This window comes from Oryza glaberrima, chromosome 8, assembly GCF_000147395.1.
Source record: "Oryza glaberrima chromosome 8, OglaRS2, whole genome shotgun sequence".
In the NCBI taxonomy this organism is placed as follows: domain Eukaryota; kingdom Viridiplantae; phylum Streptophyta; class Magnoliopsida; order Poales; family Poaceae; genus Oryza; species Oryza glaberrima.
In genome coordinates this window covers 25,069,771-25,095,710 of record NC_068333.1, presented here as the reverse complement: position 1 = coordinate 25,095,710, position 25,940 = coordinate 25,069,771, and the positions used below count along the sequence as shown (strand labels likewise).

Below are 25,940 nucleotides of genomic sequence, written 5' to 3'. Positions count from 1 at the left end.
AAACCGCGAGACGAATCTTTTGAGCCTAATTAAACCATCATTAGCGCATGTGGGTTATTGTAGCACTTATGGCTAATCATGGACTAATTAGGCTCAAAAGATTTGTCTCGTGACTTACATGCAAACTGTGCAATTAGTTTTTCTTTTTATCTATATTTAATGTTCCATACATATGTCCAAAGATTCGATGTGATGTTTTTGCAAAAAGTTTTTAGGGAACTAAATAGGGCCTTACTTTACGTCTCATTTTCCTTTAAGGCTGAGTTTCAAACGTATCCTTCAACCGTAAAACCGAATTCAGCGTATTCCTCATATTGCAATACCAGTCTAAACAAGGTCCTAACTCCCAAGGTACTTCCTCCGTTTTATATTATAAGACTTTCTAGCATTGCCCATATTCATATAGATGTTAATGAATCTAGACATCTATATGAATATGGGCAATGCTAGAAAGTCTTATAATATAAAACGGAGAGAGTAGTATTATGTCTAGTATTAGCTGACGTGACGCCTACGTAGCACTTTAATCAAAAAAAAATATAGGTGGGCCTTACATATCGCTAAAACATATCCCTTCTTCCTTCTCTCACTCTCTCTCCTTTTCATGTTTCTCCCAACATGGACACGCATCAGCAGTGGTGGCCGGTGAGCTCGAGCTCGCTAGCTCGTCAATGGGAAGGTAGAAGCAACGACTGGTGATGCGGTGAGGAGCTTCTCACCTAGGCCTCCTCGATGCTGCTGTAGAATGGGGGGAGAAAGAGAGAGGAGAGGAGGCAGTGGCGACGAAGCAACAGAAGAAGATGTTCGATGGCAAAGGAGAGCAGAGGCTAATGGCTGGGGAACTCGCTCCTTGGCTGACTACCATCGTCAACTTGTTCTTCTCACTAGCGGAGAGAGAAGATGGGAGAGAGAGGTGTCAAGGAGGAAGAAAGGGATGCCAATGACGACATGTAGGTCCTACTATTTTTTTTAATTGTTAAGCACCATGTAGGACGACGACCGGGTCAACACGCCACGTGGGGCACCACGTTAGCTAAAACCGCTTAGGGATTTAATTTGCACTGGTTTTAAAGTTAAGGGTGCTCAATATCTACTTTTGGGGTCGAGGGATGCGATTGAAACTCAACCCCTGTTGGAGGGACCAAATGTGAACTTTTTTCCTTACCTACTGGGCTGTATTTGGTAGTTACTGATCGACCATGGGTTACTTGGACCTTTTTGGTGTGCTTTCATGAGTTTCTGTGGGCTGGCCTGACAGATATTCAATCCATCAAGTAAATAGGCCTTAGCATTGGCACGTGTATTGCAATACTGCATAGGTCCTACTGCATATACGTGTTTACAATACACGGTCCTATAATAGACCCTCTGAAAATAAAGACGGCATGTGTAATTGTGTACATCTCCTTCAGAAAATGTAAGTGCAGACACGCATAGTTATCCAACATTGTGCCAGTTCAACGGTGTAAAGGAGGAGCTTGATTCGCAATTACCTGAAAGAGATGACGACCCAGCAATTTGTTTGATTTACCATAGGGACTCCACGCACGTTCCTTCAGACTCCGAAAGATGGATAGATGTTGCCTCCATCAGACTGGTCAAAATGATATTTGCACCGTCCTTTCAGTTCTGTCCAAATTAAAAGATAATGACACAAGATGGCGACAGGACAATGATAGTAAGAGGCTAGGAAGGTCAGAGCTGAAGCTGTTTCACACAGGAAAATAAAAGAAAGGAGGTGAACTGGTGCTTACGACAGAATGTATGTGTAGCTTGTAGGCATCTGGTTGCTCTTGTCCAGACCAGCCATGATCATGCATGCATGCGCGTTTCTTGAGCCGCTAAGCAAAAGCTCACAAGATGACAGACCAAATGCATCTCCTCTTACATCACACGGCCGGCCAGTCAAAGATACCTACCAACTCTTCCGGCGCCATGGATTAATACAGGGGAAGCAAGCAGCTTTCTTCGCTTATTTGCATGCCGCATGTGCGCCGGTGGGGCACTCTAGCAACTCGCTCCATTTCCATCTCCATCACCAACATGGATTCAGACCTGCCTTAGAAAAAATAAAATCAGTTTCTTTGGTCATGGCCTCGTGAGGCTAGAACACTCAAGAAAACTTCCTCCATATAAGCCAGGCCTGCATGTCTCTATCCTACGAATGAAAAAATTTAAGCACTAGCTCACTGCAGCTATTAACCCTGATGGCATCAAACAACCGTGTCAAAATTAACAACACACCGGCTAGAGGACGAAAACGACCTGACCTTGCTGTGGCTTGCATTTTCTCCGGCAAGGGCAGCCATGGGGCCCTTAGGTGTTCCCTTCAGCAAGCCCATTTTTTCTGCCAGTGCGAATCTGTAACTCCGGTCGGTGTCCCTGAATGCAGATTTCATCGATCAATCTGGACAGTTAAATGTGCCATCCAACGATCGGAAGCACCTTATCTGTACATAATTTGAACCCGGTAAGGGGAAGAAGTTGATGAAGAACTGCTTCCTGGATTTCAGCAAGGATCATTACGACACCGACACTTGTTTTCTGCAAGATGTGCCTCATGAGTGGAGCCCTGCATGCAAAGGCTGAGGGATTATTTTAGGCAAATAGGTGATCAGCATGATATACCATCCCATTAGGCTTAACAGAGACGGAAGAGTACTCATGTGAGCACATACTTAACACCTAAGAGGAAAATTAGGTGGTTAATTTTCAGATAAGGAAGTATACTAATCTAGAGTTGCTTAATCAAGTGAGTGTTCATGAGCAAGACAAAGGGGAAGACCTCCTGAACCTTAACTAGTGATTCTAGCAATCATGCACACACGTGCACTGTGGTTGTGATCTGTCCATCATCTTGACTCTTGACCAGTCTCCAAGTGGGTACAAATCATCCGCTATACTGTAACCAATTAATTTGGTGTATGCGTGCAGTTAACTCTAGCTTAAATTCTTTATATCATTGTTTGTCGCCGTGCATCTTCTAATGAAGACAAATTTGACCACCAAACAAAATCCTCCACAATCAGCACTTCAGCAGCACCTGAGATTCACCTTTCAATTCAGGCAACAATGCTTTCTCAAAAACAGAAAGAAAAGGAAAACAATGCTTAATTACGATCATAGTGTTAAGTGTTAACTTGTTATTCTATGATGCTGTCAGTTGCTTCATTTTAATATTACCATTTTTTTTACCAAAATATTTTGCGGTTTTACTCCTGTCGTTACCACTTATATGAATTCGAGCGCTACATACAGCGATGAATCCTATTATTTTTTAAGAATTATCATGTTGCAAAGATATTATAAGTCTTGAAAATCCTGCATGTAAATGTCTAGGGAAGAAATGCAGTACGGTGACTTGATCTTTATGACGCAGTGACCATTTTTAGGTTGAGAATCAAAACAATCTAACAGGGTAATCCGGGGGACCAAACGCAGCAGAGTTTCATGCTTAATACATGCAAATCAATTGTTTCCTTTATAAGTTTTGAATACGAGACACACAAAAAAAAAAGTGAAAGTCATATTATGTCAGCTTGTATACCAGAACCATCACACATAAGTTATGGTAGCACACATTCAACTCCAGTCATTCAAGGCCCGATTATCCCATTATCTAAAAAAAACTCTAGTAATTCAGTTTGATCACTAGTGCAGGAAAGGACTTCGTCTCATAATCAAGTGGTTTTCACTTTTCATACTCAAGTAGTTAAATAGTGTTAGCATTATTTTTCTAATGTAGTCAATGTCATATTGTCATGAGGTGGTTTACATAATAGTTCAACTTCTAAAGCATTCTATTGTGTCATGGACGTGCACTCTTTGCCAGCTAACAACTATAAAGACAAGCACATGAACAGGTGAAGTTCTGAAGGGCTCAAAATGCTTTTCCTTGTGACAAAAATAAAGATGCCCATGATGAAGTTATCATGCATTATAAACTAACTGCATAAGGCACTAAAAGATTGACATGTAATCATAAAGTTCCAAAAACAACAAATGATTTACGGGTCCACTCTAAATACCCAACTCACCGACCACTTCACTTGGTTTCCCACAGGGTGGGACCCTTATATAAGCTCCAAAGGTTATGCTGATGCATGCATTACTAATGTGCAATTTGGAGCAAAAGAGCTCTACACGTGTGTCTCTTCATTTCAAGATTTAGCATCTAAACTTAGTTTGTGATGGGATCATAGCAATGCTTGATGAAACAAAAATACTGAACACTGCTGATAATTTCTCTGTGCTAGATTTGTAACAGCATGGTACGTACGACTACATTTTACAAAACACTACAATTGTTAAGGCACTGCCAGGAACTTAGGAAAATCTCCCAGTAAGCAAATTCCGAAGAAATATTTCATAGCACAATAACCATGTGACAGAAGAAGGTAGGACTCTGGGTACAAGACTATAAATACCAAAAAAAAACTAACTTTAAGCAGGCTAAACAAAATAAGGTTTCCCTTATGGACCCTGTAGGCCAATCCTGAAACAATAGGTACCAGATCAACTATGAAAGAAGGATAAGTAATTATGAGCTGTACACAAGCTGTCAATTTGTGGCTGAGAACATTTAACTCATTCAGGTGATTATTGACCCAAAAATCTATCTATTAATTCCCTCTGGGGGAACAAGAAACTTTTTTAAAGCAAGTTATTGTGAATATATTGGTGATTGGAATAACTAATGGTTTTACATAATAATAGAAGCCAGCTTTCCTGCCAAAAGAAAAGAAATAAGAACCAGCTAAGAAAACATTGGCACAAGTAGGAGTATGGAACCATTAATTGTGTTTTGTTGGGTATACAGCAAAATTTGGTTGGGAAGAAAAGAAAGCTAATTAAAGCTAAATACACGTCATTGGTGTGGCAGGTAATGACTACACTCCTTTTCATTTGTATATTGTTATGACTTACGAGTATCTGTAAAGTAGCCACTTGATGTAAGCATTTTACTTGATTATCTTAATTCTGTTTCATGACTTGACCAGCTTAACCATAAGGTAGTAATCTGCCGATATTTTAGAATTATATATGTGCTCCGATGGAGGAAACACTCCAGTTTTTAAAATAATGAAAAACAGAGTCACCTAAATTTACAAAAGTAATGTTGGGATCCATGAGAGAAACACTCAAAAAAGTAACCAATGTTACTACTATGATACAGTTCCAAGAAAAATAGGAAAGGAAAATGGACATATTTAGATGTCTGCTCAGGTAGGATGCACATAAGGTTTATAGGAAGCAATTTTATAACCTAACCACATGTTCCATATCTCATAAACATTAAGCACAAAGTACCCATCCTGCATTTTGGTATGGGTACAGGCATGCAACAAGTAGTTCTGTTTGGCCCAATATGTGCTGTTTAATTACTGAACTTGTAAACATTGAACAGCATTTGCATTCATATTAAATAATACTTCCTCCGTTTCATATTATAAGACTTTCTAGCATTGCCCACATTCATATATATGTTAATGAATCTAGACATATATGTGTGCCTAGATTCATTAACATCTATGAATGTAGGCAATGCTAGAAAGTCTTATAATCTGAAACGGAGTTAGTATAAAAGTTTAACTATTACATATGTGTTCAACCATCAATGATATATGTTCCACTCAGGAGTTGGAAATGAGCATGAAAGGGGTAGAACAACTGGGCTTAAAATAATGAAACTTGTAGTCCACTAGGGAGACCAAGATGAATTAATTATTTGACAGGCTTTGGCAATCACAGTACTGGGTTTATCTTTATAAATAGCAGAGAATGATGAACTGAAGATCCATATCATAACCAGCAAGGAGCAAGAATAAGACCAACAACAGCATCAAGAACAAGGATGACAGGACTTGGCTCACCATGTGGCGCGTGCAAGTTCCTACGCAGGAAGTGTGTGAAGGGGTGTGTCTTCGCCCCATACTTCTGCCATGAGCAAGGTGCTGCACACTTTGCCGCTATCCATAAGGTATTTGGGGCAAGTAATGCCTCAAAGATCCTTATGCATCTCCCTGTTAGTGACCGCTGCGAGGCTGCAGTGACCATGTCATATGAGGCGCAGGCTAGGCTACGCGATCCAATATATGGTTGTGTCGCGCACATCTTCTCTCTGCAACAGCAGGTGAGCAAGTTCTTCATTAGTATTCAGTACATTACAATGAGGGTTTTGGTTCAGAATTATTTTTTTTATTAAAAGAAGTGGTTTTATTCTTCATGGAGTGGGAAAAACTCACCTGGTGAGTGTTGAGAACTCAAGGCTCACGGGCTATCCTAACTAATCTGTATGATCATAAAAGGGTTTTGAAGTATCACAAGAAAAAACAGTTAAGAAGTATCCCCTCTTTCTTTGTTGAAAATGTGTAGACTTCTAGGTTCCTTGGATGGTTCTTTGTATCAAAGTGTAATTTTTTTTCCAGGAAAGGAGGTTCTTTGCATGAAAATATTGTCTTACCATATACTGCAAGGAAATAGGTGACACTGACAGTGGTGTTCCTTGTTAAAAATTTTCACAGGTAGTCAGTCTGCAAGCACAACTAGAATCTCTCAAAGCTCAGGCAACACAAGGGTATGGAGATGGTTGTTCGATCTCAAGCCCTCAAAACGATAGCTGTGGAAATATGTTAACGTCTATTGTGCAAGATGAGCAACAGTTTGTTGGCCCAACAATGGCAAGTAACTCTTCAGTAAAGAATGAGAATCATTCATACATTGCAAATGGCCACTTGGCCCCTATGTCAGCTCAATCTTCACAAGGCTTTGAAGCAGAGTTGTGCATGGCTGAGTACAGCAACACCAACCCTTGTTGCAGTGTGCAAGGGAATTGGTATCATGACATGGAGGACCTTCAGTCAGTAGCCTTTGCCTATCTGAATCAGGCATGAGTTGATGATACATATGTGGTAGACTGCTAGATACTGTATGAGTTGGAACGGTTTTGGTAACAATAACTTACATTCTTATAGGATGAACATTCAATTGCTAAAATAAAGCAGCAGAGTTGTGATGTAGCTGTTCAAATATTGCGAACACATAAATTTATTTTGTGTCGATATGTAGTTCCATAGTTAGTGAAAGTAAGTTGTCTGGTTTCTGCAATACTAAAATCGATCTGTCTTGAAAAAAGCATGAGTTGGAGGTTGAGAGGAAAAATATGGTTATGGCATGAACATTCGCAATTGATGTTTGCAAAATGGGCTAAAGCTTAATGATGGAAAAATAGTTAGACGGGCGTAATGATTGAAAAGCCTAAGCAAATAGATAAAAGGATTGCATTGCATATAGATATAGAATGTGGAAAGGCATATTTGAGGGGAATGTGCAGATGAGGACGTTAGGCTAGCGTGAGTGTGTGACAAGTCGTGGGGTGCGTGTGAAACATAGTATCGAGCAGGTGGTGGGCATGGCCTGGCCTGGCCGGGCCGGTAAGCACGACATAGGCGGATCGCTGGTGGCAGTGCGCAGAGGAGAGGAGGAGGATATCGAGTGCGGGCCGGAGGGAATCAGGTTAAAATATAATATACCTTGATGCCTTGTCTTCCGTCGAGGCTGCGGGCTCTGCTATTGCTCTGCCCGCATCCCTCCCTCGTCTCGTCTCGTGGATTGCCGATGAACGGAGGCAGGCAGCCATCCAGAGACCTCTTCTCTTCGTGCACGCCGATGAAGATTAATATTATCTGCGGCCGCCGGCGCCGCTGTACATGTGCGTGCGGATACATAGATAGCGCTGATGAGAGACGCGGCGCTCGCCTCCTTGCTTGATCGAACACCTTGCGCGCAGGCGCAGTGGTCTAATCTAAGACTGGAGAGATTCAGAATTTCATTAATTTGATTTGAAAGGGCCGGCCCATAAAATGGTCAACCTGCGTAAGCCCAAGTAATTAGGAACGAGTATATGGGCCCAATTTCCATTTATGGGCTGGGGCTGTGGACCGCCAGACTTGTCCATCTTCTTCATCGTCTCCGTAGTCGGCGCAGATCTCCGGCTCCTCCATCCATCAGCCTCTCTCTCTCGCTTTCCATCCCCTTCTTCGTTGGCCGGGACTCTTCCTTCCCCCCATGAACTCTAGGAGGTCAGTCTCCCAGATCCCCTACCTCTTCAGTCTATTCATTTCTCTTGTATTTGTTTTGTTGATTTACTCACTCACTGACTTGATTAGTCAGTTCATTCATGAATTGGGCATCGACTATATACTACTAGTAGATCCAGCAGATGTAAAGCCTTGCCCCCCTTTTTCACTGGGGCGGGCTGCCGTCAGATGCAGTTGCGGCTCTTCTTCTTCTCTTTTTCTGTCACTTGTTAATAATCCTACCATCTAGCCCACCTGCTTCTTAATTGACATTCCGTCCCATCTTAGCCCCTGCCTCTTGCATATATGCATTTTGTCCATTTCGTTCATCATGCTTATCCCCTTATCCAATCTTACCGTACCGTATGATGCCTCTTTAGTCTTTACTGATTTTCCACAAATTAAAATACCCCCTTTTTCATTTAACATGTCATGATTCATAAAAAAAAATTATAATATAATCTCATGGAAACTTACGACAATACAACACATATGAAAATAATAATAATTAAACTGTTTGTTTCTACTCTGCTACTTTTCAATCACTGGAAGTAATTTTTCTCAGCTAACGGAAGTGATGCATACTAGACGGTAGTAATGCCTTTTATATTCATTTGGCCGTTTGCAGGGACTTTCGCAGCCACAGAGCTGCTTTATTTGATGGTATTGAGGAGGGTGCGATCAGAAGTTCAGCTTACTCTTCTCAAATTCATGAGCATGAGAATGACCAAGCTATGGACAGTCTGCATGACAGGGTCAGCGTTCTCAAAAGAGTACGTATGATGTATTTCTTTTCTCTCCAAAGTTTACTTGCTGAATTGAGCTATGTGCAACACAATCCTGGAAAGGTTTTCAAAACCTCAATTACACAAACCCCCGTACTACTGCAAAGGGCTAAATTGTTCCGTCTGATAAGATCATTGAGTATACAACAATGCTTGGAGCATTTTTTAAGTTAATGTTTGGGTTAGATCGTGTTGTACCATAATACCAAAGACGGAATTTCTGAGCTACCAAAAGAGTATGACAGGGTCAGTGTTCTCAAAAAAAGTACATATGACGCACTTCATTTCTCTGCAAAGTTTGCTTCACATATTGAGTTATGTGCAATACAAACCTAGAAAGGTTTTTACTACCTCATTAACACAAAACCCTGTGCTACTGCAAAGGGCTAAATGGTTCAGTCTGATTGGATCGCATTGTGTGCGATAATGGTTGTAGCCGTTACAATAAGGTTAGGGTTAGATTTTTTTTGAGAAGTGCAAATAGATAATGAAACACTGGTGCCTATTCTCGCTATACAAATTGGCACGACCTAGAGCAACCACGGTTTAGATGGCCAGCTCCGGTAACACCGGCTTTGCAGGTTGGGGTTAGATCGTTTTGCTCTATATAATACCAAGGATGGAGTTTTTATCGAGCTGGTAGAAATAAAATGGCTTAATTTGGAATTATTTACTGATGGCCCATGACTTGTTTTCGTGCTAACTGCAGAAGGTGACTACTTATAGCTTTGTACAGTAACACGGCAAGAGTTGGGCACTTTCTTGTGTATTTGCTAGTATAAATTTCCAGATTGTCTGACATATTTTTCTAGGGAGAAATGACCCCAATTTTGTCCATCGAAGAAAAATATAAGGACGGTCTGAACATCTGAATGTGAGATCAACACATTCGAGAATCCAAAATAGCATTATAGAAACAGCTAGAAAAGAGGAATAAAGACATCATTCAAGGATAAATTATTCCACTGTTCCAGCCTCCAGGAGGTCCCGACGCATCGTTAATAGTCCTTAGCTCACTGCAAATATTTTGTTGTGAGGAACATGGCGCAAAGTTCACTGCAAAATTTACCATATGTTATTTTCCTTAGTCTATGATTCACTCCTTATGTAATTAAGTCGCCCCTTCCCTCCTCTTTCTCTCTCGACGGACTATGATCCATTGTTAATAACTTTTTATCTTTATTTTTCTCCTCCTAATATAACCGGCAGTCTCCTGCCATATACCATTTCAAAAAATTAGTATGATGGTTATTGCATGTGGATGATCTGAATATCAAAAGTAAACAGCGCTGCATCTTTTAGCTTTTGTATGTTATTGTTCTCAAGATTTTGCATGCTAGATCACAATGTAATCTTCATATGTGCTTATAGCCATTCTAAACTTACTGTACCTTTGATGTGGTTTGTCTCTTCAGTTGACAGGAGATATACATGATGAAGTGGAGAATCATAACCGAATGCTGGACAGAATGGTACTAATATCCTGCAAGATGCTATCTTTCTTGTCACTACTCTCTAATGCATTTCTTTGCTATTTAGGGTAATGATATGGATGCTTCCAGAGGATTTCTATCTGGAACGGTGGACAAGTTTAAGATGGTAATGAATTAAGGAGTTCCTATCTCCACGTCATGGGCTACTCCTTAACTGTTCTGTTATTCTTACAATTGCTCTTTTTTTTTTCTTACTTCAGGTTTTTGAGACCAAAGCAAGTCGCAGAATGGCTACCATGGTGGCTTCTTTCATTGCTGTCTTCTTCCTTATATACTACCTAACCAAGTAGAAGAATTCCCTGACTCTGCCTTTCATTTTCCTCTTGCTTGCACGTAAAGTACATGGCTGACGGTGTTTATCAAGTTTTGTGCACTTGATGACCGAACATTTGAGAATTTTATCTCAAACTGTGTGGATTGATTGTAAGGCGAGCTGAACGTTTTCTGAATGTGGTGAGAACTGTTGTAAAACTTTGTGACGGCAAAAGATGAGTTACGAGTTGATGATATATGCCCTCGTTGGTGGTGCTACACTTGTGCCCATTTCAGCCATCGTTGTATGCAAAGCAGCATTTGGATTCGCTTCACTCACTGCAATTGTTCTGCTGAGATTTTACTGATTTGCTAGAGAAGAGAAGATGCTGTGTGTCTGTCGATGGACCGCCTGCAAGTGGCTGCTGCAAATGTCAAATGGCGACTTTGTCCTGCTGATTGTTACCCTGGACACCGAATGAATGAACGAAGAGTTGTGTTGTTTTGCTCTTCACGCTATTGCGAGTTGACGTTCCAAGAGAGACTGTGCCCCTGCCAAGTTTTTACTGTGTGTTAGGCCCCCAAACATGGCCACCAAGTTGTTGTATCGATCACTGAAGACTTCTTGAGTTAATGATGTCACTGTGTGCTACACGTCTACGTACTCCCTCCGTCATCACAAAATAGTAGCAAGACATATCCTGGACAAACGAATGTGTGTCATATCCCATACTCCTTCTTTTTCAGGTTATAAGACGTTTTGACTTTGTCAGATTATAAGATGTTTTGACTTGGATCAAAGTCAAACTGCTTTAAATTTGACCAAGTTTATAAAAAAATAGTAATATTTTTTATCTAAGATAAATTTATTATAAAAATATATTTAAGTATTAATTTAATATAATCAATTTAGTAATATAAATATTATTATATTAATCTATAAATTTAGCTAAATTTAAAACAGTTTGACTTTGACCAAAGTTAAAACGTCTTATGACCTGAAACTACTATATTTATTTATTTTAAAATGAAAGGAATATGGGTGAATTGTGATGTGATCCATCATGTTAGCATCCAGAAGCCGGATGAAACTTCTGTGCATACTTCCTGTGGTTCCGAAAATTGCACAAATCCTAAAGTACTCCTTGCTTCCTGCCCGTACATAATTAAGAAAAATTCGACCATCCTAAGGTTGTCCGATTAATGTAGTTGCTGCTAGCCTCACCTCTCCGATCGTCTCTCCTGTCTCATCCATTTTACAATTCCAACTGGCCATTCACGGGCCAAGGGAGGTGATTAATTACTTGATAATGGATAGTTTAATCCAAACAACGCAACGAATGCAGCAAAAGGCGCACGATTTAATCAGCAAACTAGAAAGGCAGTAGTATTATTCATCTAAGAATATGAGAGATTCCAAATATTAACTGAACATATTTACAAAAAAAAAATCGTTGATCATTGCTGCAGTTGAGATTAATTTGCTGTGAATACATATAGTGCTGTCTTTTGACGTGTTGCGCTAACCAACAAGTTTTTTTTTTTTTTTGAGGAAAGCGCTAACCAACAAGTGAAGCTAGCTTATCTTAATACAGTAATCTAATCCGGCATGACCTGTCGTAATTAACAAAACAAAGTTCATGGCAATGAAGCCTTGCATGCAACTTGTGTCCCCGGACCACCATTACATTAGGAGGCTAGCTACAGGAATCTGTGCCCTTTTATATTAGTGGGAGCTGTCATTAAAGCTAATTAACACTTCTTTGATCTCCTTTCACGCATCATTAGGAGCTTTGTATGGCCATTGCCAATAAAATTACCAGTCAATCCATGGTCTTAGCTTAGCTACTAGTATAGGTGTTTGTTGGGTTCATCACAACCTAGAGTCTAGGTTCAGTGTTCTGCAAATGGCTGCTTGTACTTTACTATATGCTCTCTCAGTCCCATAAAAAACCAATTTAGTACCGAATATGATATATCCTAGTACTACTAATCTGTACATAACAAAAAGATGAGACAGCTAGTAATAGTACTACTAAGACTGTTGAGATAATAGTAAATTAATGATTAAATTAAACTGGCATGCATATGCTTTGGTATATATATTTTTGGCGATCATGCAGTTTGATCGATCAATATTTTCTCAAAAATAAACTGGCCCTGACAAGAATATATCGTCTTGCATTAAAATTTTTTTAGATTGATTAATAAATTAATTACTCTAGTAGATAACCTTCTTGCTACATATTAATTACTCTAGTAGATAACCTGCTTGCTACCTAGTAGCATATATATGTATCATGCAAAACGTAACCTAGCTGGTAAAAAGCGTATCCTCTCACCAACAAGGCAACAAACACAACGAAGTGTCGTCATTAGCTGCATGGAATTAACTAATTAAATCATTCTATATATTAGCCATTTGTGAGGAAATTAAGTAGAGAAAGTTTAGCTGCAAGAGATTAAGACGATCGCTCCACCTGCATCATCTTTATATGATCATGCCGCTCCCGTGCTCAAAGTTAATCAAATGATGAACGCAACGAGAGCAATGTGCATATATATGTTTTTTTTCAGATCGAGTAATTAACTTTGTCGAAGAGTGACCCTCTCTAGCGGGAGATCGTGAGACCCCCCTTTCGTGAGTTTGGCCGGGGGAAGAAGCTCGCCTCTAGAAATCGCATATCCGTCCCCAAGGCTCCTAGCTAGCTCGCACACAACCAAATTATACAGGTTCAGGCCGCTATCAAGCGTAATACCCTACTCCTGTGTATGGGATTTAGACTGAGAGTTACAAGGGTTCCTAAACTCGAGAGAACACTCTTACTTCCCTCCTCCACAAGCTCAGGTTTTCTGAGAGTCGTCCCCCCCTCTCGGTGGGCAAAGTCCTCCTTTTATACCTCAAAGGGATACCACATGCACCGCCTCTACCTACTCTTCTTTCGGGTGGGGACCCACCCTATCTTGATTGGAACTCGACCCGTGCCTTCGCCTGGAAGCTAAACCACAGCTTATCCTTGAGCGGGGCCCAGCGTCGTCCCTCGCTTGACACGGGGGACAGCCCTGTCATTCCCTCATTAATAGGTGAAGACTTGTGGTGGCCGCCGTCCGAATGACCCCCAATGGGACGGGTCATACCTACCTCCACTCCGCCGGAAGCAGATGCGACGTGGGAGCACGGTTGTCCGTCCAGTCAGACGTGACCGGCGTCAGGCCGGTCACAGACCGGTCATTCTTGACCATCGCGCGTCAGTTTAGCACGCCGCACGTCTGCCCCACTGCATTAAATGCGACAGGGGGCAGTTGAGGCGTTGCGCGCATTAAAGGAAGTTCAGCCTGGGCCCCCTCCTCGCTTGCTCCCCCCGCCAAACGGCAGCTGGGCGAGGGCCTCGGGGCAAAGCAGTGCAAGGGCCCGAGGGGCATGACGTGGCACCCCGAGGCTCTGACCCCCCAGCCGCTCCTGCGGTTCGCGGAATGCGGGGACAGGACCAGGCTGTAGGGACACGTGGCAGGATGGGAAGGTAGATTCCCCTCACTTCGCATACTCCCAGGCCCATATCTCCGACAGTAGCCCCCGGCACCACATCGGACATTGGCCTCCTGAGGTCGGTCTGACGTGGTGCCTCACGACTTCCCAAACTGGGGTTGTGGGCCCGGCAGGGAATCTAAGTCGATGCCGCCGAGTGGCCAGGTTGGCGTATCAACAACAACAGCGGTTTGACCGCCACTGACCGCACTGATGATGAGGATGCTTAAGGCGCGAAAATCAGGGGGTTGGTTGGACCACACCTAGACTCCCTCACCCGCCACGCATGCGGCGGTACTGGTAACGGTTCGCCCAGATTGCGCCCGTGACCGTCGCACGCCCTACGCCGAGTGTGCTGCTGACAGGCGCACTAAATGCGGGACGCGGATTCAGTGGGCGACGTGATGAGTGGTCGCAGGAAACGATGAGGCAACTGCAGGCGCGAGAATCGTGGGGGCAACCGAGAGAGCGTGAAACAAGGAGGCGAGCGCGGGCGAGGCAGGGATAAAAGGATACGGAGGCGGGGACTTTGCCTCCTTCCTTTCGCCAACTGCTCACCCGCACACTCGCTCCCTAAGCCCTAACATTCTTGCCACTCCACGCTACTCCGCACACCAAGCCCCTCGTCGTTTCTCCGCCGGTCATCATGGCTCAAGATGCCGGCGACGCAGTGCTTCCGGCATCGCGCATTACGGTGGATACGCACCTTAGTCTCCCCCGCAAGATCATGCCGGAAGACGCCACCGTGACGGCGGGAGAGTCGCGGCCGCGGCCGTGGTACCCGGAGCGATCCATGCACCTCCTGTCCTTTGCTATGGCGGGGTTGATCCCGCCATTCTCCGGATTATTCCACGAGGTTTTGGATTTCTACGAAATCCATGCCTTGCATCTCACACCCAACGCCGTGATGACGCTGGCCATCTTCGCGCATTTGTGCGAGATGTTCATCGGGGTGCGGCTGACAATGCGGCTGTTCCAGTCTTTCTTCGTCCCGCAGCTGCTGCAAGGTGCGGTGGTGGGGGGATGTTACTTCCAGTCCCGGCCAGGCATGGCGGGGCAATACATCGAGAGTCATCTCCGCAAGAAATGGGAGGACTAGAAGAAGGACTGGTTCTACACCGCACTGCCGGACCACCCGTGACTTCGGCTCCCCGCCGGCCCTCCCGAACGATCCGCCGCATGGCTGGCGGTTTCGGAGCTGGTCGAGGAGTACGACGCAGTGCGGGATCGCCTCAGGGGCCTGCGAAGCCTGGGCCTCAAGGGGGCGATGGTCTTTGGCGATTACTTCCGCCGCCACATCGCGCCTCTCCAAGATCGATCCCGTGGAGCGTGCGAGTACTCTGGACCCAACGATCCCATGCGCACACATGTGGGCGAGCGCTGGGATTGGGGCAAGGAGGACGCGAAGACGGTGATTCGGCGGGTGCTGGGTCTGGACACCGCTGAGCAAACACTGATTCCAGACGGGATCCTTCCCCTCTGCAGTGACGTGGGCACTATTCTCATTCATTAGTTTTTTCAATCAAATACCGTTGGATAATATACATATATTAAGGATCCGTTTGTTTGGACTAATTAGCAAGTTGATTTGTATGCCAAAAATCGTAAAGCTCAAATAAGCGTATATTTTGTTTGGATTTATTGGTTTTTGTGGATTGGAGTACTTGTGAGTACTCTTCTCTTGGCCTTGTGGTTCAAAAGTTGCTTGATTATATAAACTACATATTTTTAAAGAAAAAGTCAGCCAAATTAATTATAAACCCAATAAGCTTATGGCATACTAAGAGGTCCCTAGTTGGATATATGGTTCTTTTGGATAAGCACCACAGGAACAAATTAAACTATATATATATACTATATAAAGAGAGAGAGAGGCTAAGAAAGTCTACCACAAGGGGTTGGTGGTTTGTAAGTACATATATATTATCTTCGTCTCAAAAAGACCATAGTTTTGCACTATTTATAACCGTCTGTCTTATTTGAAATTTTTTATGATTAATATTTTTATTATTATTAGATGATAAAACATGAATAATACTTTATTTGTGACTAATTTATTATTCCATAAATTTTTCAAATAAGATATACGGTCAAATGCTGGATATGGAAACCCACAATTGCACTTAAAATTGGGACAGAGGTAGTGCATACAAAACTATACTACTATTTAACACTCATGCTAACTACAAAAGATATTGTCAGAATACTAATGTATTATACATTATCAGACAAGAAATTAAAGTAACGGCTCGCCCGTGCCTCCATCAATTTTATAGCTTAAATAATCCATAGCAAGCGTTGATACAAGAAATAAAGCCACATATGTCCAACATTCTACCCATGGCGTGATAGTAATTAATAAACTTGTAAGGTGCACCCTCTGAAAGGGTGTACGTAGCCTTTTCACTCTTTCCTCCCTACTTTTACCTTTTTTATATGTCATGCTTGTACACATATTCCATGTACACCAACACAACTTGGAATAGAACAATTAAGTGCCCCCAAACCACCCTTAGTTACACGCTAAATCCCTGATATAATAAGATAGAGCAAAGCTAGTCTTCTCCCATATAATAAGATAGAGCAAAGCTAGTCTTCTCCCATATATAGCACCGGCCGGGCAACCATACACAAACCGGATGAAAAATTAAAGGGGATCATTTCTGTCGGAGGAGCAGCATATTAATCACACAAGAGGAGAGCGGGCTAGCTTAGCTTGAGATAGAGATCGAGGTCGATCCCCTCCAGATCAGGCCTTCAAATCATCTACTCTTCCATCAATCCTCGACTGAAACCCCAAGGTACAACTTACTGGCCTTAATTTGCTAGCCCCGTATTATTCCCCATTAATTTTTCTTCCATCAAAATGATACATACATATATACAATTAATTTGATGTTAATTTCCACTCGTGGATCGATGTTCTAGCTAGCCTGCGAGATCCTCAATCGATTAACTGCAAGCTAGCTAGCTCGATCTTCAACCTGTGATGTGCATCTTCCGATTGATAGATAGATAGAGCTTAATCAATTTCAGCATAATAGTAATTAAACTAGTAGTACTAGCTAGCTAATGGATCGATACATATGATATATATCCAGGTGGCGCAGCGAGCAAGAAGCACTAGCTAGCCAGAAGCTAATCAATTGAAGGGATCTATCGATCGATCGGAAGCCGAGAAGAAGAAGAAGAAGAAGTTAAACCCTAGCCTAGCCTGGATATATAGGCCGCAGGTAGAAGCTGGCGAGCCGGTGGTGGGACGAGGGGCGGCTCAGCCTGCCGGTGACAGCCGCCGACCCATCCCTCGGCCTTGGCAACAACGACACCACCGGCGCCGGTGACGACGACATGGCGTCCAAGGAGCCAAGCGGCGACCACGACCACGAGCTGAACGGGACCAGCGCCGGGGGCGGCGAGCCCAAGGACGGCGCGGTGGTGACCGGCCGCAACCGGCGCCCCCGCGGACGGCCGCCGGGCTCCAAGAACAAGCCCAAGCCGCCCATCTTCGTGACGCGGGACAGCCCGAACGCGCTGCGCAGCCACGTCATGGAGGTGGCCGGCGGCGCCGATGTCGCCGAGGCCATCGCGCACTTCGCGCGGCGGCGGCAGCGCGGCGTCTGCGTGCTCAGCGGGGCCGGCACCGTGACCGACGTGGCCCTGCGCCAGCCGGCCGCGCCGAGCGCCGTGGTGGCGCTCCGTGGGCGGTTCGAGATCCTGTCCCTGACGGGGACGTTCCTGCCGGGGCCGGCGCCGCCGGGCTCCACCGGGCTGACCGTGTACCTCGCCGGCGGGCAGGGGCAGGTGGTGGGCGGCAGCGTGGTGGGGACGCTCACCGCGGCGGGGCCGGTCATGGTGATCGCCTCCACCTTCGCCAACGCCACCTACGAGAGGCTGCCGCTGGATCAGGAGGAGGAGGAAGCAGCGGCAGGCGGCATGATGGCGCCGCCGCCACTCATGGCCGGCGCCGCCGATCCACTACTTTTCGGCGGGGGAATGCACGACGCCGGGCTTGCTGCATGGCACCATGCCCGCCCTCCGCCGCCGCCGCCCTACTAGCTCTCTAGCTAGATTAATTAATTAAGCTTCATGAATTAAATCCTTGCTTAATTAATTGGCATATATATATACTCACATGATATATATGATCAACAAGCTATATATAGCTAGCCAGCTCGAGCTAATTAATTAACAAAAGGTGAGCCAATATAATGCAAGATCGATCCAAGCTATATAAGTACGTTTATACAGGTAAATTTTAGTGGTTCAAGTGCCAGGGCCATATATATTTCTCTTTCTTTAGCATTTGTGTGTAGTATAGCAGCAATAGCTTAATCAAACATCACCAAGTAATTGCTGTGTTGTGTGTTTGGTTTACTTCACATATCTATATATGAGTGCTAATTAAACAGATTAATTCTGAATGCCTCTCTAGTCGCATATGCATGCATAGATCGGATCAATGCAGCGTTCGCGAAAAAGATCGGATCAATGCATATCCATCTGTTCATTGTGTACTTTATACTGAGTTTGTTAATCACTTATATATAATTATTCCAAGCAAGCTAGGTACAGAAGAGATAAAACTGACTATATATACTGTATTACTCCTACTAAGTATGCTTTAGTTTGTTGTCTAATTTCTTCGCGGCAAGGGCAACTTGCTAGCTAATGTACATCTTATATTGAAAAGCTTAGAGGCCATATAGAAATATGTTAACAGTGAAATTTGGTAATCGGCAAAGACGTTATCGGCTTAGAATCATTATCGGCTGCAGCATCTCGGAATCAGCCGATGGGAGTTATCAAGTCGCCAATAGTCGGATTCCTGTTATATTCGGTTAAGGAAATCAATCTACTAAAGGAAGCTTATCCCTAAGTGACCGAGTTTAAAGAGGATGTGGCATGGCAGTTTATCTATTAATTAGGAATAGTTTGTTAGTTTCCTTTTATCTTTAGGAAAGTGTGTTTAGTGTCCTATAAGGACCTTATCTTTTCATTTTATCTTTACGAAGGTTTCTTTCTTGTCCGACAAGGACTTGTATCAACCCATGGGTATAAATATGTACACCCGGGGTCATTGTAATCTATCTTCACGATCAATACAATTCGGCGCATCGCCACCCTTTTTACTTCTACTTTTGTTTTTACGTTCCGGTGGGACTTGGCACCCGACGCGGGGCTACATCGTCTTCGATCTCCGGCGAAGGGATAAGTCCAATGTTCCGCCGGTCCAGGCAATTGTATCGTCTACGTCGGCGTCGTTCAAGGCTGCATCAGTACATTCGACCTCTTGGATTGCTCTGGTTTGGATGATATATTTGCCTACCTATTTATCATATGTCTCTGTTAATCTAGTCTTAGCATGTCAATTTAGCTCTATCGGCTGCTTCTCGTTTTAGGGTTTCTGCCGGTATCGACTAAATCGCGTTGCTAGATTAGATTAGCTTAGACATCTACCACCCTGAAAACTCAGTAAACGGCTTGATTGTCTAGATATTATGTTTCTTTTCATACTTAGTGCTGCATCAGTTAAGTTTGATCTACTAAGTCGTGCTTAAAACCATAATCTCTAGCCTGTTTCTTGATTGCCAATAAGGGTTTCATCGGGGTTTCAGCCGATGAGTTATCTGGATGTTGCATCGGCTCATAATGATTGCATATACATATAAGTTGGATTTAGCCGATGACAACAAAGGTTTCACTGTTTAATCTAATCTTGTGGATTTCATGATATCGGACCTCCAGCTGATGTGTGCTTTAACCCTCGGATCGATGCTTATTTATCATATCATTACTAGCCGATTGGTTTATACAGGACTATATTGTTATTTTATTATATCATCATCAGCCGATTGCCTTTATATCATTATCTACATTGGATATATAGCCGATTGCTTAAACCCTATCGCTATCGGCTGTTATCGGCTATCGGCTGGAACTACTCCATCGGCTTGTTAGCCGATCGGCTGTTTTGATCTGCTATTTGCATATCTTGTCAGTTGTAGGATCAAACTGACTGGCACGCCCGCATCTCATTAATATTTGGACCTGCACAGGAGCTAAGCAGATCTCCTAAGCCGGTGTGTTCGATTTTTTTCGTCAACAAAATACAATTAGAAATAATAAAAATTCAGAATTAAAAAAATAAGAATATTGGAACAGAAGACTAGAATTCATGTAGGTATACAATTTAGAACTAATTAAAATTTAGAATTAAAAGTACAGTTTAGAGTCCATATAGAAAAACAATTTGTAAATATCTAAAGTTCAAAACTAAAAATAAGTAATATTGGAAGAAGAGTCTATAGCCCATATAGCAATACAATTTAGGAATAGCTGAAATTTGGAATATAAAAAGAAGAACATAGAGTCCATATAGAAGTACATTCTACATATAATTGAAATTCGAAATTAAAAAATAAGGATTATTGGAAGCGGGGACTAGAATCCATATAGGTATACAATTTAGAACTAACTAAAATTCAGAATTAAACATATAATAAAACAAAAAGTAGAGTTTAGAGTATATACATAAATATAACCTGTACATATCTAAAACTCAAATTTAAAATTAAGTAATATTGGATGAAGAGTCTAGAGTTTATATAGCAATACAATTTTGGAATATGTAAAATTAGAAATATAAAAAAATAAAAATATCGAAAGAATAGTTTAGAGTCCATATAAAAAATATAATTTAGAAATAATAAAATTTTGAAAATAAAAAAAAGAAGTATTAGTATAAGTTTCTAGAGTTCATATAGCAATATAATTTAGGAATAGATGAAATTAGGAAATAGAAACAAATAATTTAAAGATAATGGAAATTCGAAATTTTAAAAATAATAAGAAATATTAGAAGAAGAGTCTATAGTTCATATATAAATATAATTTTAAATAATGGAAATTAGAAATTTTAAAAAGAAATATTAGAATGAGAGTTATAGTTCATATAGGAATACAATTTAAAAATAATTAAAATTTTAAATTAAAAATAATTAATATTGAAATACATTTTTTTATTAAAAACATATCTTTGATTTATTGTATGATTAATAGAACAGTAAGGAATTATCTATATTCATCATAATATCACACATCAGTTATTGATCAGGTTAGCACATAATTTAAAGTATATTATTATTTTAATATATTTTAATTATAAAAATGTGAAAATATGTATGCTATTATTTAAGAAAAAACAATGATACAAACCATGCAATCTGTGTGTGGACAATCACACTAGTTTGATGAAATTGATTAGTGCATGCAATTTCGTACGTAGCTAACTAATGAATAAGGAAATTAATTACAAGCCGCGGCCGCCGTAAGGGTAAGCTTGTGTACCATCACCATGGCCCTCTGCAGCACACGTTGGCGCTGCCGGATTGTGAGCTGCGCCGCTGTGTCCCTGTCGACGCCGTCCATCTTGGATAGCTAGCGATCGAGGCGCCTCCATTTTACGATTTCTTTTGAATCCATTTTGGAGGCCGCACGCTGAGCTTGATTTAATTTCGTGATTAGCAATGTAATGAGGAGAGATGCAATTGAAGTAACCAATGATTTTGAATTTTGAAGAGAAAAATATGGAGTACTTGTTTGTAGTGGCACGTACGTTAAGCCAAAATTAAAGAAAAGGAGAGGAGAGAGAGAGAGAGAGATTTTGATGCAGGGCCGAGCGGAATGAGTGAAGAAAGGCCCACTGGGATTGGAAGGAAAAAGTACACCGAAGGCCCCTCAATTTGTCATCGACTTACAAAAATGTCCCCCAATCACAAAACCAGATATATGACATCCCTCAACTTACAAAACCGTTCACACTATGTCCCTTGGTGGTTTTGACCGTGGTTTTGTCTGACGTGACGGCCAAATCAGCGTGGAACCCACGTGGGCCCCACATGTCAGGATGCCACGTCATCACCCTCCCTCTTTCCCCTCCTCTCCCTTCCTCCTCTCTCTCTCTCTCACTTCTCTCCTCTTGGGCAGGCTGGCCGGTGGGTGGGGAGGAGGTCACCGGGCGAGGCGGGTGAGGTGGTCCGACAGAGCGAGCAAGCCGCCGCTCTTCTCCACTGCCGGCCACCGGCCGCGCATGCGCCTCCGGTCTCTCTCTCTCTCTCTCTCTCTCTCTCTTCCCTGGGTAGGGCAGCCGGCGGGGCGAGTGCAGGAGAGGAGGAGGGCGTCGGCAACACACCAAGCTGCAGAGAGGGCGGGCTCGAACATGGCGGCGACACGGGCGGCCAAGGACCATGTGTGGTTGGAGCAACCGCCGCCGGGAGCTAGAGCGGCAGTGACGATGGTCTTATTGGTCTTAATGTCGTCTCGTCGCAGCCGCTGTTGGAGATGGCGAGGCTGCCGTTGGTGCCTTGTGGTGACGTAGCTGATGCCGATGAGGAGACCGCGCTTCTCGCCGCAGACGCGCAGGTAGCTCGCCGCCGCCCGCACCCCGATGACGTCGTCAATGGCGGCGGCGGCGCGAACGCGCTGATGAGCGAGGACGAGCTCCGCGTGCTTGTCGACACCGTGATGATGCACTACGACCAGGTGTTCCTCCTCAAGAGCTTCGTCACCTAGGCCGACGTATTCCATGTCCTCTCCAGCATGTGGATGAGCCACGCTGAGCGCTTCTTCATGTGGCTCGGCGGCTTCTGTTCCTCTGAGCTCCTCAAGGTTTGACACGAGTGATCACCCCACCCAATTCAGTAACAAGCAAATAATCTGAAGCTACCATTGACCGCTATTGTTGAATGATGATGATGTTGTTGTTTGTGCAGGTTCTTGAAAGCCATCTTGAGCCGCTGACGGATCAGCAGTTGATGGGCATCTGCAACCTGCAGCAGTCGTCACAGCAGGCCGAGGACGCGCTGTCGCAGGGGATGGAGACTCTGCAGCAGACGCTGGGAGACACATTGGCATCGGCGGCCACCACCGTGGTCGTCGACAACGTCACTAACTACATGGGACAGATGGCCATTGCCATGGCCATGCTCACCATGCTGGAGAACTTCCTCAAGCTTCGGTCAAACATCAATGGCGAACTGAATTGCTTATTACCATGGCGTGATGCGATGATTTTTTTTTGTGTAGGCTGATCTGCTGATGCAGCAGACACTCCAGCAAATGCACCGGATCCTGGCCACGAGGCAGGCGGCGTGGGCGCTGCTCGTCATCAGCGACTACTTCTCGCGGCTCCGAGTGCTAAGCTCGCTGTGGCTGGCGCGGCCAAGGGATGCGCGTCACGGCGTGGCAGAGCGCGCATCGCACCGACCGCGCCCCCAGCGGCACGGCTAGGTACGCGCCACAGCCACCGCACCCCACTGTCGGCGACCTCTTCGCCACCCGCCGGCCGGCCTGCCCAAGAGGAGAAAAGTGAGAGAGAGGGGAGGGGAAAGAGATAGGGTGAGGCCTATATGGGTCCATGCTGATTCAGCCGCCACGTCAGACAAAACCGTGATCAAAACCACCGAGGGACATAAAGGATGTCATATATCTGGTTTTGTTGTTGGGGGACGATTTTGTAATTCGATGACAAGTTGAGGGACCTTCGGTGTACTTTTTCCGGATTGGAATGTATAAGGAATAAGTCCACTTTGAGTCCCTTAAAAAGTGGCCTAAATCTAATCCATAACTCTGAACCATAAAACCAGATATCTTGACCCCTAAAATATTAAAACTAGTGTAATTTGACTCTTTCGGCGGTTTTGGTGAGCGGTTTTACTGACGTGGCACGTTACGTGGCAATGTTGACCTAGTCTTCGTCCTACGTGGTATTGACGTGGCGCTTGTGTCATTAGAATTAAAAAAAATATGTGGGCTCACTTATCATTCACACACAAAAGAAATTTGTGGGACCACTGACAGGTGGGGCCAGTCTATCCCTTCCTCATCCTCCCCTTCTCTCTCCCTCCCCATTTGGCAAGCGGAGGCCAGTGGCGGCGGCGGCGTCCGGAGTGGCGACAGCGGGCGGGAGAGCGGCGGCGCTGATTCTGTCTTCTCCGAGCTCAGTCGAGGGGATTGGCTTCATTCATGAGAGGAGGCGGGAAGGAGGAGAGGGGCAGCGTGGTGCCGCTGTGGTCGCCGGTCATCGCTCGGCGAAAGGGGCCGCCCTCTTCCCCTTCAGACATTTGTAGCAGGTGGGGGCCGGATCGGCTGTGGCAGCGAACGGCGGTGGCGGCGAGCGGCAAGTCTCCACTTCGCTCGATTTGAAGTTTGCGACGCGTCTTCTTCTTCCTCTTCTTTCTGAACTCTGCAGGTTGCAAGTCTTTTCTTCTTCTTCTTCTTCTTCTTCTTCTTCTTCTTTTCCTTCTGAGATCTGCAAATTGCACAAGTCAAGACAAGCTAGCTCATCTCACCTTGATCTCTACGGCTTCCAAAAGCAAGATGGAATCTAACAAACATATATATATATATATATATATATACACAGTAGCACATTGTCTTCTCAAATCGACCTGTCATGCCATTTCCCTTTCAATTCGCCCCAGAGTACGCTGCTAACCTCCAATCTCCATCCAATCCTTTCCCGTCTCCTCCAATGGCGGCTGATCAACGGCCTCGGGGATGGGCGCAACTCCCAGACAAAGTCTTGCGCGAGCACTACCGCCGGATCCCGTGCGAGATCGATCGCCTCCACTCACGCCGCGTCTGCCACTCCTAGCGCGCGGCGCTCGCGAGGCCCCGAGGCGCTGGGGTTGACCTCCACGACGGCGACGACGCAGCATCAGCTACAGTGCTCCGGCGAGGGCGCGGCGTCCGCGTCGGCGAGCCAGAGCGGTGACGACAGCCGCCACCGCCGCCACGGCAATTGCCCAGACGCTGGAGGGCTCGACGGAGACGAGCAAGATGGCCACCAGTGGCGCCGGGCCCGCGCCGGTGTTCTCGATGCTAGAGAGCTGGCTGCTCGACGACGGCCGCATGGGCCACGGAACGGGGAGGTCGGGAGGATGATGAATGGATAGACTGACATGTAGGTCCCACCTGTCAGTGGGTCCCACAATTTTGTGTGTTTGTGAATGATAAGTGAGCCCACATATTTTTTTTAATTCTAATGACAAGTAAGCGCCACGTCAACGCCTCATAGGACGAAGACAGGTCAACATCGCCATGTAACGTGCCACGTCAGCGAAACCGTTCACCAAAACCGCCGAGGGAGTCAAATTGCACCAGTTTTAACAGTTTAGGAGTCAAGATATGTGGTTTTGCTGTTCAGGGTTATGTATTAGATTGGGTCACTTTTAATGGAGTCAAATGGACTTATTCCAATGTACAATGCCTCGCGCGATTGCGATTCGTGTTGGAGGGAGGATTCAAGCCCAACAGAAAGAAAGAAAGCCCAGTAGGAGCCTATAATACGTGAAGACGTGGTAGCTGTTTGCACCGCACAGTCAACCCACTCCCTTTACTCAGCTGTACCACTCGCTGACACGGACTGGAGTACGAATTTATTTATTTTTTTTCATAAATTACGAAAAATATAGAGAGAAAAATAATGGCTCCAATGACGATCCTAGTACAGCCATAGTAGAAATGACGGTTTTGTTTTGCCCCGATCCTTTTTTAATTTCTTTCTTTTTTTAATCGTTACAGTTACAGGTATTAATTCTCTCTAGTACTACGTTGGTTGCATCTAAGAGCAAGTTTAATAGTATAACCAGCTACTAGCTCTAAATCACCTAGCCAACATAATAGTGGATTCATACAATAATTGTTTCATTACTATTAATATCTAGTCTCATCTATCATACACATTACTCTTTAAAGTCCATACTGCAGCTAGCTACAGATTTGTAGTCCACTGTTTTTCTCTTTC

General features: G+C 44.0%; 3 protein-coding genes, 1 long non-coding RNA gene and 1 pseudogene across 5 annotated transcripts; 4 read left to right on the top strand and 1 right to left on the bottom strand.

The window, feature by feature from the left end:
* Window positions 1-650: 650 nt before the first annotated feature.
* On the bottom strand, window positions 651-5,990 carry LOC127781673 (uncharacterized). Its single transcript, XR_008019044.1, has 4 exons — window positions 5,874-5,990; window positions 2,271-2,572; window positions 1,755-2,055; window positions 651-1,629 (listed from the first exon to the last, which is right to left on the bottom strand). It is a non-coding gene; the product is annotated as an uncharacterized LOC127781673 (long non-coding RNA).
* On the top strand, window positions 5,579-7,165 carry LOC127782585 (LOB domain-containing protein CRL1-like). Its single transcript, XM_052309854.1, has 2 exons — window positions 5,579-6,133; window positions 6,525-7,165. Exons 1-2 carry the CDS (start codon window positions 5,855-5,857, stop codon window positions 6,891-6,893), a joined length of 648 nt encoding a protein of 215 aa, XP_052165814.1. The 5' UTR covers window positions 5,579-5,854; the 3' UTR covers window positions 6,894-7,165.
* Window positions 7,166-7,967: 802 nt separating this feature from the next.
* Window positions 7,968-10,943, top strand: LOC127781336 (bet1-like SNARE 1-1). 2 transcript variants are annotated; one of them, XM_052308278.1, is made up of 5 exons: window positions 7,968-8,081; window positions 8,707-8,851; window positions 10,279-10,335; window positions 10,403-10,462; window positions 10,557-10,943. In XM_052308278.1, exons 1-5 carry the CDS (start codon window positions 8,068-8,070, stop codon window positions 10,644-10,646), a joined length of 366 nt encoding a protein of 121 aa, XP_052164238.1. In that variant the 5' UTR covers window positions 7,968-8,067; the 3' UTR covers window positions 10,647-10,943. The 2 variants fall into 2 exon arrangements, with proteins under 2 accessions (XP_052164238.1, XP_052164239.1); XM_052308279.1 differs by lacking the exon at window positions 7,968-8,081 and adding an exon at window positions 8,107-8,272.
* A 5,788-nt stretch (window positions 10,944-16,731) lies between these two features.
* LOC127782689 (AT-hook motif nuclear-localized protein 20-like) lies at window positions 16,732-18,555 on the top strand. The gene is made up of 2 exons (XM_052309956.1): window positions 16,732-16,935; window positions 17,236-18,555. Exon 2 carries the CDS (start codon window positions 17,483-17,485, stop codon window positions 18,188-18,190), a length of 708 nt encoding a protein of 235 aa, XP_052165916.1. The 5' UTR covers window positions 16,732-16,935; window positions 17,236-17,482; the 3' UTR covers window positions 18,191-18,555.
* A 3,919-nt stretch (window positions 18,556-22,474) lies between these two features.
* On the top strand, window positions 22,475-23,422 carry LOC127783154 (transcription factor TGAL3-like; annotated as a pseudogene).
* The last annotated feature ends 2,518 nt before the right edge of the window (window positions 23,423-25,940 follow it).

What these genes read in the sequence shown, in the direction of transcription:
- LOC127782585 (XM_052309854.1), top strand. Translation starts at nt 5,855, where the DNA reads ATGACAGGACTTGGCTCACCATGTGGCGCGTGCAAGTTCCTACGCAGG. An exon ending in TCTTCTCTCTGCAACAGCAG is followed by an intron (nt 6,134 to 6,524) that starts GTGAGCAAGTTC and finishes AAATTTTCACAG; the next exon opens with GTAGTCAGTCTGCAAGCACA.
- LOC127781336 (XM_052308278.1), top strand. An exon ending in ACCGAATGCTGGACAGAATG is followed by an intron (nt 10,336 to 10,402) that starts GTACTAATATCC and finishes TTTGCTATTTAG; the next exon opens with GGTAATGATATGGATGCTTC. An exon ending in CGGTGGACAAGTTTAAGATG is followed by an intron (nt 10,463 to 10,556) that starts GTAATGAATTAA and finishes TTCTTACTTCAG; the next exon opens with GTTTTTGAGACCAAAGCAAG.
- LOC127782689 (XM_052309956.1), top strand. Translation starts at nt 17,483, where the DNA reads ATGGCGTCCAAGGAGCCAAGCGGCGACCACGACCACGAGCTGAACGGG.